The 15,727-nt window shown below is 52.2% G+C and overlaps 4 protein-coding genes across 4 annotated transcripts; 3 read left to right on the forward strand and 1 right to left on the reverse strand.

Moving 5' to 3' along the window:
* The first annotated feature begins 57 nt into the window (after positions 1-57).
* Positions 58-3,449, forward strand: NCU02386 (hypothetical protein). The gene is made up of 5 exons (XM_954613.3): positions 58-478; positions 587-860; positions 944-1,741; positions 1,802-2,782; positions 2,897-3,449. The coding sequence occupies exons 2-5, from the start codon at positions 801-803 to the stop codon at positions 3,248-3,250; spliced, it is 2,193 nt and encodes a 730-aa protein (XP_959706.3). The 5' UTR covers positions 58-478; positions 587-800; the 3' UTR covers positions 3,251-3,449.
* Positions 3,450-3,564: 115 nt separating this feature from the next.
* Positions 3,565-5,701, forward strand: NCU02385 (hypothetical protein). Its single transcript, XM_954612.2, has 4 exons — positions 3,565-3,658; positions 3,798-3,926; positions 4,242-5,045; positions 5,201-5,701. The coding sequence occupies exons 2-4, from the start codon at positions 3,855-3,857 to the stop codon at positions 5,405-5,407; spliced, it is 1,083 nt and encodes a 360-aa protein (XP_959705.1). The 5' UTR covers positions 3,565-3,658; positions 3,798-3,854; the 3' UTR covers positions 5,408-5,701.
* Positions 5,702-8,651: 2,950 nt separating this feature from the next.
* On the forward strand, positions 8,652-10,379 carry NCU02383 (hypothetical protein; the record flags this gene model as incomplete). Its single annotated transcript, XM_954610.2, has 1 exon — positions 8,652-10,379. The coding sequence occupies one exon, from the start codon at positions 8,652-8,654 to the stop codon at positions 10,377-10,379; it is 1,728 nt and encodes a 575-aa protein (XP_959703.2).
* Positions 10,380-10,776: 397 nt separating this feature from the next.
* NCU10747 (hypothetical protein) lies at positions 10,777-15,589 on the reverse strand. The gene is made up of 3 exons (XM_001728308.2): positions 14,664-15,589; positions 12,511-14,603; positions 10,777-12,439 (listed from the first exon to the last, which is right to left on the reverse strand). Exons 1-3 carry the CDS (start codon positions 15,239-15,241, stop codon positions 11,286-11,288), a joined length of 3,825 nt encoding a protein of 1,274 aa, XP_001728360.2. The 5' UTR covers positions 15,242-15,589; the 3' UTR covers positions 10,777-11,285.
* Between the last annotated feature and the right edge of the window lie 138 nt (positions 15,590-15,727).

The raw sequence follows: 15,727 nt of genomic DNA on the forward strand, positions 1-15,727 counted from the left end.
TAGTCTGAGAGTTCACGCCTGTGATACCATCCAGGCATCAAACTACGCTCAAACGAGACGGTTTACGCAGTTTCAACAAATCTCAGTTCTTCATAAGGCAAGAGTAAACAGTTTCTTCAGCATTCAGGTGGCATCGAGCGCCGTTGTGTTGCGAAACAACCCGGTTCTCAGGTCGAGCCAGACTTGGCGTTGTGGCGTGGAATTACGAATGACACTCAACCCTGAAGTAGAAGGGGGAATTAGGTCTTTCCGATCAACATCTTTTGAATACATAAACGGCACGATACTATTTTCCACCCCTTGGATATTTGTCTGTTCATGTTGTATATGCTCAAATTGTCGCCATATCTATCTCCGTCTCCCCTTGAAAGTAAAGCGGCTAATACACATCTAGAGCAGATAAGGCGGCAGCAACGTTGAAGTTATAGTTATCCCTTGTCCTTGTCATCTCTCCTGGCGTTCATCACTGTCTCATGTAGTGAGTCAGATTACCTACTACTAGCCCCTCAGAGATACAAAGGATAGCCTTGCTGGAACTCTTGAGGTCTCGAAAAGCGCGATTCTCACTTACGTTATCTGTTTTAAGGGCCAAAGGATCATCGACCACCGTGACCTTTCAACAATTACCAACCATAGCGAGTGTCGTCATTCTATCAAACACTTACCCACCGCCTGATCCGGCACCCAGCCGCACTATACTCGGACTGTTGCCCACACGAAGCATCGCCCTATTGCTCCTTGCGGTTCTCCATCCTCCAGGGCTCATTAGCGAAGCGCCTGCTCCCACGAATCTTGTGACCATGGTATATCTTGGAAAGCCCTCCAATGGTTGTCAAGTGTGTCGCACACGAAGAATCAAGGTAAGCCGGGATGTATGCGATGTACTTCACCACAGCAATAGCTGACCCGCGGCACAATCACTTGCTGTTCGTGCGTTATCCAGTGCGATGAAACCAAACCAACATGTAATCAGTGTCTCAGGGCAAGGAAACAATGTCCCGGGTACAAGGATGACTTCGACCTAGTCTTCCGGAATGTTACCAAAGCTACAGAACGAAGGGTCCAGAGAGCCAACAAGAAGGGAAAGCAAAAGATATCAGCAGGGAGTGATGGCTCCAGCTCAGGATCAGGCGCTCCAAGGTCATATTCAAGTCCAGGAGCATCATCGTCATCATCTAGCGTCGACGGGAAGCGGCACTTTTCTCTCACATCTACGGCGCGGAAGGCAGTCAGGTCACCTTTCGAGCTTGCGGTCATACCGGCCATTCAAATCCCCACCGAGACACAGGCATCATGTCACTTTGTATCCAACTTTGTGCTCATTCCCCGCCAGGGAACGACGAGAGGGTTCATGGACTATCTGATCCCACTCATGAAGACTGAGACGATGTCATCGGCACCCCATCTCCAGTTTGCTTTTAATGCTTGTGCACTGGCTTCGCTGGGAAACAGAGTCAAGAGCGACGGGATCGACTTTGTTGCGAGCGCACATGGAGAGTATGCGAAGGCTTTGAGAGCCACTCAGGCCGCATTGGTGGATCGGGTCAAGTGCACGTCTGATTCGGTATTGGCGACGGTGTTACTTTTGGGTATGTACGAGAACATTACGGCAAAGAAAATGGGCGAGTTTGCGTGGGGTTCTCATATTGAAGGGGCCATTCAACTTGTCAAGGCCCGGGGAAAGAAACAGCTCGCGACTCAGACCGGACTACAGCTGTTCATCGCCGTGCGAACACAGCAGGCAAGGACAACAAGTTTGCAGACGGATCATCACACAAGAGTGTACTAACGACGTCTATAGATCATCCACGCTTTGACTTCCGGTTGCCCCCCGATAATGGGCGTCGACTGGTGGCTTCCTGACAATGCAGTCAACGATTCCTATGCCGCCCACTGCTGCCGTCTTAACCTCCAAACCAGTGAGCTCCGCGCCGAAGTAACTCGCTTGATGACGCACGGGATTGCCGCGAGCGCCGCCGGTACCTCCCCTTCCTCTCCCTCCTCTCCTCGCTCATCCTCAGCACAATCCTCACCTTCTTCCACCTACGAACAACGAACCGCCCAAATACTCTCCTTAATGCGGCGCTCCCAAGACCTCGACCGCGCCGTCGTCGACTGGATGGCCTGCCTTCCGCCGCACTGGCACTACCGCACCCTGTGCTGGCAAAACTACGTTGCCAACACCGACTATGCCCACGCCGAGGTATTCCCGGGCCGCGTGGACGTGTACAATGACGTCTGGATCGCCTCGGTATGGAATATGGCGCGCGTCACGCGGCTGATTCTCGCTAGCATCACGGTTCGCTGCGCAGCATGGGCGTGTAGTCCCGTTGACTACCGGACCACCCCCGAGTACGCGCATAGTGCCAGGGTGTGTGCTGAGGTTATTGGCGATGTGCTAGCGAGCGTGCCGTATCATTTAGGATGGCATTATCGGACGAAGAAGAGGAGGCAGCAGGGTCAGGGGCAAGGTCAGGATCGTAGTAATCGGAATCGAAATTGGAATGATGATGATGAGGAGGAGGAGGAGGAGGAGGAGGAGGAGGATGAGGGGGAGGAGAATGGCGAAGACGATGAACAAAAAGAGGAACAGTTGTCTGGATTTGGATGTGGTGAGGACGATGATGGGATAAAAGGACTGTCTGGGTACTTTTTAACGTGGCCGTTGGCATGTGTCATGGGGCAGGATTATTTGACGGAGGATCAGAGGACGTGGGTGAGGGGGAGACTGAGGTACATCGGTCAGGAGCTGGGGATCCGGTATGCGAATATTCTGGCGCAGGTGAGTTTGGAGTCTTGGGTTCTTGGTTTATTTGATGCCATCATCCCCGCTTGCTTTTTATACGCCCCATGAAAAACCCGACGTTCGTACTGATCCGCTCTCACCCCATTCCAGCTACAAGTACGCATCCCGTCAATGCTCATCCGCCGCGACGGTCTTATGGCACAACCATACCCCAATGTCCAAGATTTTCAATCTCTTATCTCCTTGGCGAGGAATTCACCACCGATCCAGCCGGGATACTCGCTCAACCCGATACAGGAAAGAGAGAGGATGCAAATGGAGTTTATGGAATTGAAGAAGAAAGAACTGCTGGCAAAAGCGACTGGTGTAGCAGGAAAGGAGGGACGATACGATGAGACCACGAATAAGTCTGAGCGAATGGGGAACAATGACGCCAACAGCGAGGAGAGACGGGAAGAGGAGGAGAAGGTCATGGTTGTTGCAAGAAAGTGGCTTACTGTTTGAATGAGAGGACTTGGACGGATTTTCCCGGGAATTTGGGGCCTGTGATGTGGAGGCGATGGTTTTACATGCGCCCCGGGAAAGTCCACGGATATAGATCCAATATAATGGAATAACCACAAAGCCCTACCACATACATAAGGAAATAATATAGCCAGTTATCTTGCATATCTCTGATATCGAAGACTGGACTTCTTGCGAGTGTTGATGTGCGAGGACAAAACAAAAGGGGCTGTTGAAGGACCCACGTGACCTGACAGGGATGTATGTACGTGTAAAAAAACGTCCTTACGAAATATTCTTTTCACTTTCATCAATCGTAACTTTGATGTGAACACGCGCCGCATCGTACCTCTTTCACATGCGACCACCGATCGCCCGTGCCATCTAGTGTTATACTCACAATAACAGGTATTTCCATCAGAAAATCCTCACGTATCTCCAGTGCTTGTCAGAAATGCCATTGCAGTCCTCGTCAGCGTACAAAGCAGATACATCCCACTCTCTCTCGTATATCAAAGACTAATGTCCACCGTGGAGAGAGCGCTAGTTCCAGACTATCGAACTCACCATCAAAATCCCACCAGAGGAGAATTCTGAAGTCAACATGGGAGGTGAACAGGGCAAGAGAAAGAACGCCCCCGGCGGTGATGGAGGCCAGAAACAGAAGAAGAAGAAGGTATTCGCTCCGGGATGATCCGCTGGCCATGAATCTATTTGGAAAGCTTGGATGAGAAAGTATGCTCTTCAAGCTGTTTCCGGGTTGGTCGAACATGCATCACAAATATTACACAGTTAAATATCCTCAGACCCTCGTGCGGTTGAGGTGCTTTGACAAGTTGTCTCATGGGTGCTTTCGCCCACTCAACTTGGTTATTGGAGTTGTCAGGGACGTGACCAAAGGCCTGAGCAACTGATCACGTCTGCAATTCTCCCCCCTCCTCCTTTGCCTGTACAAGTCAGCTGCTTGGTGACTAATACCCAAATCGAACAGACTGGCGGCGCCGGCAAATGGACAACACCTAACCAAGCGAATAAGCTCGCCCTCGAGCGCAATTCCATCCCTCAGATCGGCGACCGCGGCATCTGGGTGACCTGCGCACGCCACCAGGAGAATAAGGCTGCACGGGAAGTCATCAACCTCTTTGAAGAGTACATTGAAACCATGTACGGCATCAAGCCCGCCAGCAAAGAAGCCAAAGTGGGAGATGACGACGATGCGGACCTAGATATTGAGGCCGCCATTGCCAAGGAACTCGGCGCAATGAAGGAGAACAAGACGGCTGATGTGCAAAAGCAAGAGGAAGACAGGGCCCTGCTCAAGGCCATGAAGCTCAACATCGACTGTCTCCTGTTTGTGCGTACAAAGGACCCCATCGAGCCGGTCGAGTTCGTCAAGAGGATCGTCGTCGACACCAAGGAGTGCACCGACATTAGGAAGATCAAGTGCCGCTATCTGAACCGGTTGACGCCCATGAGCGTCATGGGCAAGGCGACGGAGCAGGGCCTGGCCGAAACGGCTAGGCAGGTCTTGGAGGAGCACTTTGACTTGAGCGGGAAAAAGGGCGAGAAGACAGAAGGAGATGGTGGTGCGGAGGCAGAGACAAACAAGGAGGGCGACAACAACAAGAAGAGGGAGTACAAGCCCTACACCTACGCCATCCGGCCCACCATTCGTAATCACAGTAACCTGAAGCGCGACGTGGTCATCAACACCATTGCCAATCTTATCAACGATGAGCGTCACAGGGTTGATTTGACCAAGCCGGACAAGGTCATTTTAGTGGACATCTTTCAGGTAAGACAGCCCTATAATAGTCTTGGGGGATTCCCTCCCCTTGACCCACAAACACCTCGCGCGCACTGCTTCACTTCACTCTCAAAGTACTGTACCTTTTAATGGTGGAGAATCCGCTTGCTGACACTGAACTTTTTTTTACGGGGCAACCACAGACGGTCTGTGGGTTGAGTGTTGTGGATGGAGATTGGGATGAGCTGAAGAAGTACAACATGACGGAGCTATACAACCAAGCTGCTGGCATCACGACGGTTGGGCAGAAGAAGAAGCAGCAGCAGCAGCAGCAGGATCAGAAGCAAGATGAGAAGACGTCCGAGTCTGTCAAGGACGAGGAGACCAAAGACACCAAGGAGCAGGAATAGGAGCCTGCTTAGTTCTACCGCTGCTTAGTTGAGACTTGAGGATTTGGAAGAGGGGCCAGTGATGGAGGCATGGACCGGCCCCGGAGACATTTCGCTGGTGGTGGTGGTGGCGGCAGGCAGCAGGGGCGGGGCGGGGACTGCAGTGGTTCCGTAGGCCTGTACTTGCCGTATAAGTAGCGGTCCTTGTTTTTCTGGCGAGATGCATGAGTAGTACACTAGTGAAATGCAGCATGGGAGAGGGATGTCTATCTAGGTATGCTTTGCCCGGGAAGGTGAAAACAAGCGAGAGTTATAGCGATCAAGGTGAAAACCGCGGCCTCTTATCCAGCGCGTCGGTCTGGCTGGGGGGGGGGGGGGTTTTTTTTCCTTTTTTTTTTTTTTTCTTCTAATGTGAGTGTGAGGTGTGCGACTATACATGTACACTACTGCACGGTGCAGTGAATGACATGACCATGTCTTACAGTAGCATCCGATTGACTTGAAAGGGTGTGCCTAGTAGTGCAGACTGTAGTATGAAAGGCTTGTGTATCGGCAGTTGGACTTCGGAATGGGTTTGGAGCGAGATCTGGGGCCGGATGAAGTCAAACCCTTGCCTGTCAATTCCACGGTCATGCTGCAATCTGTTTACTGCGTAGTCGTTGTCCTTTCACTGTCAATCTCATCCATTGTCTCTACTGCCGTGGAATCAAGCTGTGTACACTACCTACACATAGGGCAACACTTTCCCCAGGGCCCGGCACCTGTAATCTCTAATAAAAGTACTGTGTGTATGCCATCAATCACAGCCGCCAAGTGAGGCTACACTGCAGGATGCCATTCATGATCTTCAGCGCTTGTAGTTGTGTCCGTTGAACAGGAAATCACACAAAGTGCAAGTTACAGTGAAATGCAGAAAGGCAGGGCCTGGGGTTTGACGGACGCTAAGCCCTATTCCAGATAAAATTGACGAGTGGCAGCAACGCAACGAATGATTTGTGCGTTACGGGTATTGGGCCTGCCTCCAGTTCATCGCATTCCATTCGTTTCGTTTTCTGACGGCAAACGTGGACATGTTGGGGTTCAGTTGTCTGAATGGAGACCGCGACCGGAATGGCCTCGCTTGTTGTCCACTGTTTCGGGGCAGGGGCATGTCCGATATCGATCGATAGGTAGTATCTCCAACAACATCAAGACCTTGGACTACAGTACCTAGTAGGTAACTACTGTCTGCGACCCAAAGGCGTGGCTGACTTGAGGTTGGTAGCCTGTGTGTAATGGGTCAGTGGCATGGATGCAATATCCCCCAGATCACACAACCACATTAGGAAGGTGCTTTTTGCTCGTACTTGGTACTTAGAATGGGTCTAACTGATGAGCGAGAGCGAGCACAGAAGGAAGCCTCCCTCCCGCGCTTGGTGTAACGTGCTTTCGTCGTCCATCCCCCGTGGCTCGTGGCCCTTCCCAATCCGGCGTGTTTCGCTTGCTGCTGGCCAATCAGCAATTTCCCGGCTCGCTTGTTTCCAATTTCCCTTCCTCCTTCTCAGACTGAATGACACTCTGTCCGTCCTATCCCCGCCCCCCACTGCACTGGGCTACCATAGGTACATACCTAGGTATGTATCGACTCACCAGTCACCTCCCTTCACTCATAACCTCCGTCCAAACTTCAATTCTTTCTTCTCCCCCACCACGTTTTTGTCCCGGCCCGACCCTGTGGTTTCGCTTGCTACTCACTTCCTTGGCATCCTCTTTATTAGCCACATGCATCGTGCCGGATCGTCCAGTTGACGTCGTCTCAGAGCGAGGTGGCGTCGACAACGAATCCGCCGCCTCTCCTGCCCAGCCATCAAAAAATCCCCCAAGGGCTTTCAAGCGAAACAGGTCGAGGAACATAGTACGGTACACGTACATATTAGCAAGTAGCTGGCCATGGGTTGGGCTTCTATCAACTTGTCAGCCGCACCCGAGCGGATATGAGCAAGAACTGGACTTTCACCGTCCTCATCTCATCGTGGTACACTATATACGTACCGATGCCATGGTAGTCTAGGGACTCCGGCACTCCGGCTTTTCTTATAACCATTTCCCGTCGATATTGTGCGCCGAAACTCTTCGCTCTCGCTACTCTCCACGCCTCATTCGTCACTTCAACACTAGTGCTCCACCAGAACTGTGCTTGGCGATGCTCCGTCTATCACCACCTTCCGGCACTCCTCTAAAGTGCTCACTGGCGTTGTGATCGCCCCCCCCTCCACCACTTTACCTACTATGTAGACTACTTGTCACGGCCACCAAACTTTCAAGTCCAAAAAGGCCCGGTGTGGTCCGCAGAGGTATCCTCTCATGCTCCTCAAAGCACGCTCGTATTCATACTGTACAACACATAGACTTACACTACAAGAAAGGTATGCGGAATGGGATTTCCATGTATCGGCGGGATTGCCATCCTCTCTATACACCATATCTGTTACCAGGTATAGGGTCCAGCGGATAATGAACCTCTGCTAGTCAGTCCAGCAGTCTATTCCGGGTCCTTCCTCGTCCGGGCCGCATCCCCTATGCGGAACGGCCTGGTAACCCATCCTGATCCTGGCCTGCTACCGAGCTGACGGGCATATGGGGTACATATGGATCTTGTCCGTAAAGAGCATGTGTAAACGGATTCTGTCTCAGCTTCACGCCTACCTTTATCTAAGTGGGCAGCCAAGAGTCCACAGAGCCTGTTTCCTTCCTTCATCCTCCAGGTTCCTATCCTTGCGGCGGTCAATCATACCAAAAGGCAAAGGAAAAGAAAAAGAAAGAAAAAAAGAAAAAAAGAGTTCGAACAGACGACGGTTGATCTCCTCTCCCATCTTTAGCAGCATCGGGTATCATCACCTACCGTCTCGATCTACAATACCAATTGCCGGCAAGTTGCTGAGTTTTAGTATACAGAGATCCAACATGCTTGGCTAGCTCTGTCGATGCCCATCATCGAACGGAAATTTCCGCCCCCTTTCCCAATCAAAACAAGCCTGAAAGTACCACAGTACCCTTCAGTCTCTATATACATCTCCCCACATCACAGGTAGGGTACAAGTACTCAGGCTCCAAGTAGTCATCTAGCTGCGAGGGTCCTAAAGGGATCCTTTTGGCCGCATTGTTCTTGGATCAAGAGAGATATGACTGTCTTTTGAAAGTCGTCCCCTCCGTCGACCTTCCAAATCACATCTTTCCCATTCACAACCTCTTACTCCTAGGACATATCCTTCCCTACAGTCTTACTATGTGTCGACAACCGTCGAAACAATCGGTACAGGCTGCCCTCAGCGCGACCATACCCAGTCACGTAAAGGTCGATAGCTTGCGACCCATTGCTTCCCTTCGACCACAAAGGATATTCGAAGTCAGTCTTTCTGACGGCAAAACACTCCTCCTTTCACTCCCGCCACAAGTCCTCTTCAGACGCCTGAGGCACGAACAATTCATAATAGGCTTCGAAGCGGCAACAGTTCAATGGATCAGGGATGCTCTTGCCAGAAACCATTTGACTAGCTTTACAAGCCCAACACTTCAGAGATTCCTCCCGGCCCTCGTACATACTTCAAGTCACGGTCCGGTCGAGCTAGGGTCAGCCTACAACGTCTTCGAGAATCAACATGGCATTCCTGTTGCCTTGTTACCTTCTCCCCCCAGCCACTTGGAGCGTAAACGTTTGGATAAGCATCTCGGCCAACTTTACCGATCCCTCTCGTCAATGACCTCACCGTCGGGCAGGTTCGGCCCCGTGGCGGTCGTCATCCCTAAAATGCCAGGAATAGAGCTTTCGGACAAGGTGGCTGGGCTTGGAGAAGGCGGCTTGGTGGCAGCCGACGGAGCAAGGAATTGGTCAACTGCCTTTCAGTCGTTATTGGAGGGTGTTCTAAGAGACGGCGAAGACATGGCGGTCACAATGGCTTACTCGCAGATACGAAGACATTTCAGGCGGTTTGAACACTTGCTCAACGAGGTCAAGACGCCGAGATTAGTGGTTATTGACGTGGCTGATGACACAAACACCTTGGTCACCGTGGAGAGCACGACAAGTACAAACGGCTATAGCAACTACACGACAGCACCACAACCGGCATCATCCGCGTCAGACAACTACATCGGTACAGAACGACGACTAACGCTTACCGGCCTTCAAGATTGGAGTAACTGCGTCTTTGGCGATCCACTATTAGCTACCATCTTCAGCGACGGCGTCTCGGAATCCTTCATGGAAGGTTTCGAAACCGGTCCTGCCTCTACCCATGCGAACCATCTCGGGGGCAGCAGTAGAAACACAAGTGCCAGCACCCACAGCACCAACACAGGAGTCATGTCCATCACAGCCATCACCGAACAAACCACCATTACTCGTGCACCTGCACCAACAATATCCAGCCTTCCGCCACCAACAGAAGCCAGCAGCAACAGCGACAACGACATAATCTCCTCGCTGATCGAAGACCTCCCCAACGCCGGCATTCGCCTCCTCCTCTACCAAGTCTACCACGCCGCGCTCTGCATTGTCAAAGAGTTCTATCGACCTCGATCGTCACCTTCCCCCTATAATACTACTACCTGCTCCTCCTCTCCTCCTCCTCCTCCTCCTCCTTCATCCTTCTCCAGCTCTCCAAGTACCAACAGAGAGCTCGAAGCTCGGAGAAAACTCACCGAGGCGCTGAATAGGTTGGAGAGTGCTGCTGCTGTGCCAGTGGTTACACCGATCTCGGTGTTGTCTGTACCTGTGCCATCTTCCCTCAAGAAGCAAACCCTCCTCGCAAGCAATAGCTGCTCCTCACCGGTAGCCGGTGCTAGGTCGTTATTATTTGGCCTGCAGGAGATTAGTACTATTGGTAGTAGCAGTAGTAGTGGTAGTAGAAGTAGGGATGATGTGCTGGCGAACAAGAAGCTGCATCATCGACCGAGTGGAGATATGAGCCCTGCGAAGAGGGCGAAGAGTGCTAGTGATGGGGAGAGGGGGTAGTGACGGGGCTAACCAGGACTTCCGGGATGAAGTAAGCTGGGGAGAGGGCGAAGAAGGCACAGACTCCCCCGGGGATGGATGGATGGATGGAGACCAGGAGGAGAAGGAATACGGGACAAAGTTTGAATGGGATAGGCCGGTCTGGATGGAGTCCGCATTCGCGCAGTTGGTCGCTTTTAGGAAAGTGGACCATTCAAAAATTCAGCAAGAAGTATAGAGAGAGAGAGAGAGAGAGAGAGAGAGAGAGAGAGAGAGAGAGAGAGAGAGAGCATTGCATAAGATACGGATTGGATAGAAATATGGAAAGGTATATATATGACAACACAACACGTTTGAAATACTGCAACACTTTTTTTCGATTTCAAGGAATGGACGCACGGAAACAGAAACACTGATTCAGCATGATTTCAAGTCTTTTCATTAATCCTTTTCCTTGCCGCCCGCCCTTTCTGCCTTCCCATCATATCCTATTCCGTTCATTCTCGTGAGTTGTGGTAATTGTTCGTTCCCCATAAAGACAGAAAACGCCATGCTATGTTCTTAGTCTACAGAAAAACACATAAGTGGATGTAGAGTAGTGGTAGTAATTCGTTACAAAAAAAAAAAGAGAAAAACGAAAACACGAAAACCAGATCTCCATCCCTAGAACCCTATCTCTCTCATCTTCTTTTCCATCGTTAATTTTTTTGATTTGCTTCCTCCAGCTGTGCAACAGCCCACTTCATGCCATACGTGGCCATGGCCAGCCGACCAGAGCACACCGTGTCACCCAGCATTGTTTCTCTGAGACTCCCTGCATGATTCTCTTTCCTCCGCCTTCCTCCCTTCATGTCCGACCCCTTTTCGTTTCTTGCCACCTCCCATGCCTTACTCCTTTTTGTCTTCTGATTTTCACAAAGAAGGTGATCATTGGTACTTCAGCAACCGCCCATCCTTACCCTCCACATATTCCACCCCAAGCATCTGCGTCGAAAACGCGCAGAACCGATCCTTGATGGCCACGACCTCGTATGCACCTTCCTGGCTGGCCTTGATGACCTTGCTATACTCTTCGCTGATATCGTGCTTGGTCTCCAACACCGTCGCACGCTCACCCTTCTTCTTGGGGTTGGTGCTGCGAGTATACGTGAACTCGAACGGAGGGGTTCCGTAGAACTCGAAAAGAATCTCGACCTCGCCACCCTCGTGGATGTCCGTCTGCACCTGCTTGCCCTTGGAAATACGGGCCGCGGGGAGAGGGTGAATAGTCTTGGAGATGTTGACAGGAGCGCGGCACTCGGATGCCCGGTCACTAACCGAGGTAATCGTGAACTCACCGGGGTGCTCGGCGATACGGCGGAAAGTCGTGGTGGGAGATTTGGCCCTTGACTCCTCGCCGTTGAAGGTATACCAAACCTCGAAGGGAGCGGCACCAGCAAGGGAGTACCCCAGACGTTCGCCGACGCAGTAGTCGGTGCGAGTCTCGAGAGGATAAATGGTGGGCGCCTCAAAGAGCTGGATTTGAACCGAGTGGGCCTTGCCATCGGGAGTATCCCTGTGGGCAGATGTGTAATCGGAGATCGAGTGGCAGCCGCTGCCGTCGCGAACGCTGCGAATGCGAATCGTTTGGGTTCCAAGGCGCAGCTGGTGACGCGGGATCTGGATCTCGTACGAGTTGGAGTTGATTGCAGGCGTACGGTACACTTCCGGAATCGGGCTGCTTTGGTGTCTGATTTCGAACTCGAGGTTGAAGGGAGGGACGCCGTTGAGAGTGATGGGAATCGACTCGGATTCACCTTGGTCCGTCTTGCAGTACTTGAAGGTTTGACCGGGCTTGGCGAAGGCGGCAGTGGGTTTTTGATTAACCTTCTGTTTAACAGTCACGGGCTTGAAAGTCCGGTCATTAATGTAGAGGTTATCAGAAAGTGAGTTGAACGTGTACGTGTACTGGCCCGCCCTGGAGGTGTCTGCAGGGACGGAAGCTTTGCCGAGGGCAGCTTCAAAATCTTTCCTACTGATAGAAGCTGGCCCAGACGCAGGTTGATGGCGAATCTGGTATTCGACATGGAAGGGAGGCGTTCCTGTGTAGACATTAGCAGGCTGTGGGGAAACCAAGGAATGTGCCTGATGGGGCGGCTGATAGTAGATTTACCTTTGAGTGCAACTTGAAATCCAGATACGTCGCCCTCACAGACATCGCTCACAACAAAGCTGTTGGTGCCATCTGGCTGAACGTGCGCAGACTGTACAATGGCGAGCTCTGGACGAGGGAACCAGTCGACTTCAAAAGACGATGCCTTCGGATCAACAATGCCGTGGCATTGTCGATCCCAGACATCTGTGATCTGGAAGATACCCTTGGTGCGAACATCAAGGAAGTCATTGTCGTGCTTGATCGTCTTTTCCAGGACCCGGGGGGCGTTTCTCGAGGTATCGTTGACATTGCTGTAGAAAACCTTCCATGGGCCCTCTCCAGTGAGGCGAAGCGGCAGCTTGACCGTCGAGCCCTCAACTGCCATGGTCCTGCGTTTGGCATCGATAAGACCAAACGCTGCTCTTGGGTTCTGGCGGCGCACTGAGACCTTGACCTCATCCTGCACAAAGTTACGGCATGCTCTCTTGTCTTGGACGCTCGTCAACGCCAGAGTATACTCGCCGCCCTTAGCAAGGGAGCCCGTCTTGATCTGATACTTGTTCGTCTGGATATCCTTGACCTTGTACTGCTTTCTCTTGCCGTCATGGATAATCTCCCATTCCAGCGTAAATGGTGCGTCGCCTTGAAGCTGCACATCCACCGAGACATCGTCGTTAAGACAAGCGGCCATGTTACCAGTGCTGTGAATGATGCTGGCAGAAGCTGCTGGCTTGACATCTTGTTCGAGGATATACTCGGGCCCGCTGAGCTTTTGAGGTTCGTAGATGGAGTCGCCAATATGTGTGAACACGTACTTGTGATGTCCGGCAATTCTAGGGATGAATTCTTGCTGGAAACGTAGGCCATTAACCTTGATACGCTCCACCGAACGCTGCCCATTGGAAATGACCTCGTATCTGACGTTGAAGGGTGGAGTACCAATGAGGTCCATGTCGACGCGCAACCCAATGGAATTTCCAGCGCAAGTATCTGGAATCTCCTCCGAGCGCAGCGTGAGCTTGGGCTCGAGAGGGTTCAGCAGCAAGCAAGAAGACGGCTCCTGCACCTCTCCCTCGCATTGTCCGGCAACAACCGACTTGAGGGTATACAAACCAGGCGCAGCGATTCTCGGCCGGTCCCTGGCATTCTTGGTGTCGTAGGTGCCAACAGAAACAACATCCCCATGGTCACCGCTCTTGGTGAGGGTGTCAATCGGCGAGAATAGCCAGCTGATGGTGTACGTAGTGTCGTCGGGTACGGGGCCAGGAAGTTCGTATCTGATTGGAAGATCTTTGGAACCGCCCCTGGCAACCTTGAGAGGATTTCTAACGTCGCACCCTTCAAGACGCGCACGCGGTCGCTCCTTGACGAAGAGGTTCTGCACCAGATGCTTTGGCCTTGTCTTGGGATCCAAGTCGTCAGCATGGCCGGTGTACCTAGCAACGTTTCCGAACGCATCATGGACCTCATCGACGGAATACTGCCAGACTCCACCAGCGTTCATGGATTCATTGAGGTTGACGGGGACCCGTTGAGCTCGAGCCCAGGAGACGTCATCATCCTCAATGAGTCTCGCAAGACTACGCGAAGCACCGAGGAGCGGAGAAGAGAAGCCCTCTGGCTGCAAGCTCTGGATGTTGAAGCTGTGGTCTTTGCCGTTGATGGTGCGGCTATAGATGACTTTTAGTGGCGGCGTGCCATCAACCAAGAGGCTGAGATCAGACAACTCGCCGACACAGCGGTTTGGCGAGGAGACTACCTCGACGCTAGCGCGAGGGCAAGGGACCACAAAGGTGAGGGCAGTCCTGCGATGAACTTCAAGCTTATACTCGTCAAGCGCCTTGCCCAATCGATAGGCACCAGGCTTCTTGACGGGAAAGTTGTACTTAACAGTGAAGATCTCGTCATCTGCGTTCCTCTTGACCTCATTCTTGATTTCCTTGAGCTGGTTTCTTGTCAACTTGATGACTTCGTGTTCGTTGGTCTCGAGGTCGGTGCGGATGATCTCGACATCGATGGGAGTTGTCGCATTGAAGAACAGAGGGATCGAGGCAACCTTGGTGTCCCCTCCAATGCAGTACGGGGTGTTTTCGGGGTTGAGCACCACAGAGCTGGTGAATGGTCAGCTTTGCCGGGCCTTTTCACTAGTGCTCTTGCTTGGTATGACTTACCCTTCTGGGAGAATGTTGATAATCTGCCTACCCATGAGGAGGGAGTGATTGTAGAGGATGCTGGACACCTTGACTTGATGTTCGGTAATGGCAAGCTCCCGGTCGTAAAAGACCTTGACAAATCCGAACAGCCATGTCTGCCACGGGAGGCCGATGTTGAACATGAGCATCCAGTCAACCAAGGCGTGGGCAACAAAGGCGAAGACGACGAAGGACTGGGAGAGTTCGAGCCATGGTATCCTAAGCTCGGGCAGGCCGAAGAGATAGATGAGGTCTAGGGCGATCCACTTGAGGAACAGCCAGAAAGACTCGGTATTTTCTTCCACCACTTGGGTCCAGTCGTACACCTTCCACGCAAAAAGAGCCGCGTAGACGGCAACGGCGTAGAGGCGCTGTGTGGGCGCATCGATAACGTGAAGCGGGATCACTGGCCCTGGGCCTGTTGGTGCTGGTGCATTTCTCTGGGGGGCGACGGGGAGGGCATTGGGCGTTGCTGTTCGGGCGCGATTCGCGGGAGCAGCTTCGGGTCGTCGTGGTCCGGCCATGGGAAAGCCGCCTATAGAGTCCTTGCCTGCCATGGCATGCCGAGTCTGTGAAGGCTTGACGGCTTGGTAGTGGCCACGGGGCGCAACAATGTGCACGTTGTGGTTGTCGTCGTGATTTTCGTAGCTATCGTCGTCGTCGTCGTTGTCGTTGTTATCAATCGCCGAAGGACGGGAAGGAATGAATGGTCCACGAGGGGAGAGAGAGGCGTGGTTAATCAGTCGTTGGCAGTAGTGGTGATATGGAGAGCCGACATCAAAACAGGCATTCTCAGTCTTCCTCTTGTTCTTCCTGTTTGCGGGCAGGCAGAGACAGGCCTAAAATTTCCCAACACTCTGGAAACTAACAAGTCACGTCAAAGACGCGGTTGTGGTCTCTTTGAGGTTTTGCAGTCGCTGCCCGCACTGCAAGTGCTGCTTGGCTGGCCTACTAGCGTGTGCCAATGGCTGTTTAGACGATTGTGATTGGAGAAATGGGGAAACCTTCCCCATCTTTCTGTTGGTCAGTGCTTTCTGAAGCTT

Source organism: Neurospora crassa, linkage group VII (assembly GCF_000182925.2).
Source record: "Neurospora crassa OR74A linkage group VII, whole genome shotgun sequence".
In the NCBI taxonomy this organism is placed as follows: Eukaryota; Fungi; Ascomycota; class Sordariomycetes; order Sordariales; family Sordariaceae; genus Neurospora; species Neurospora crassa.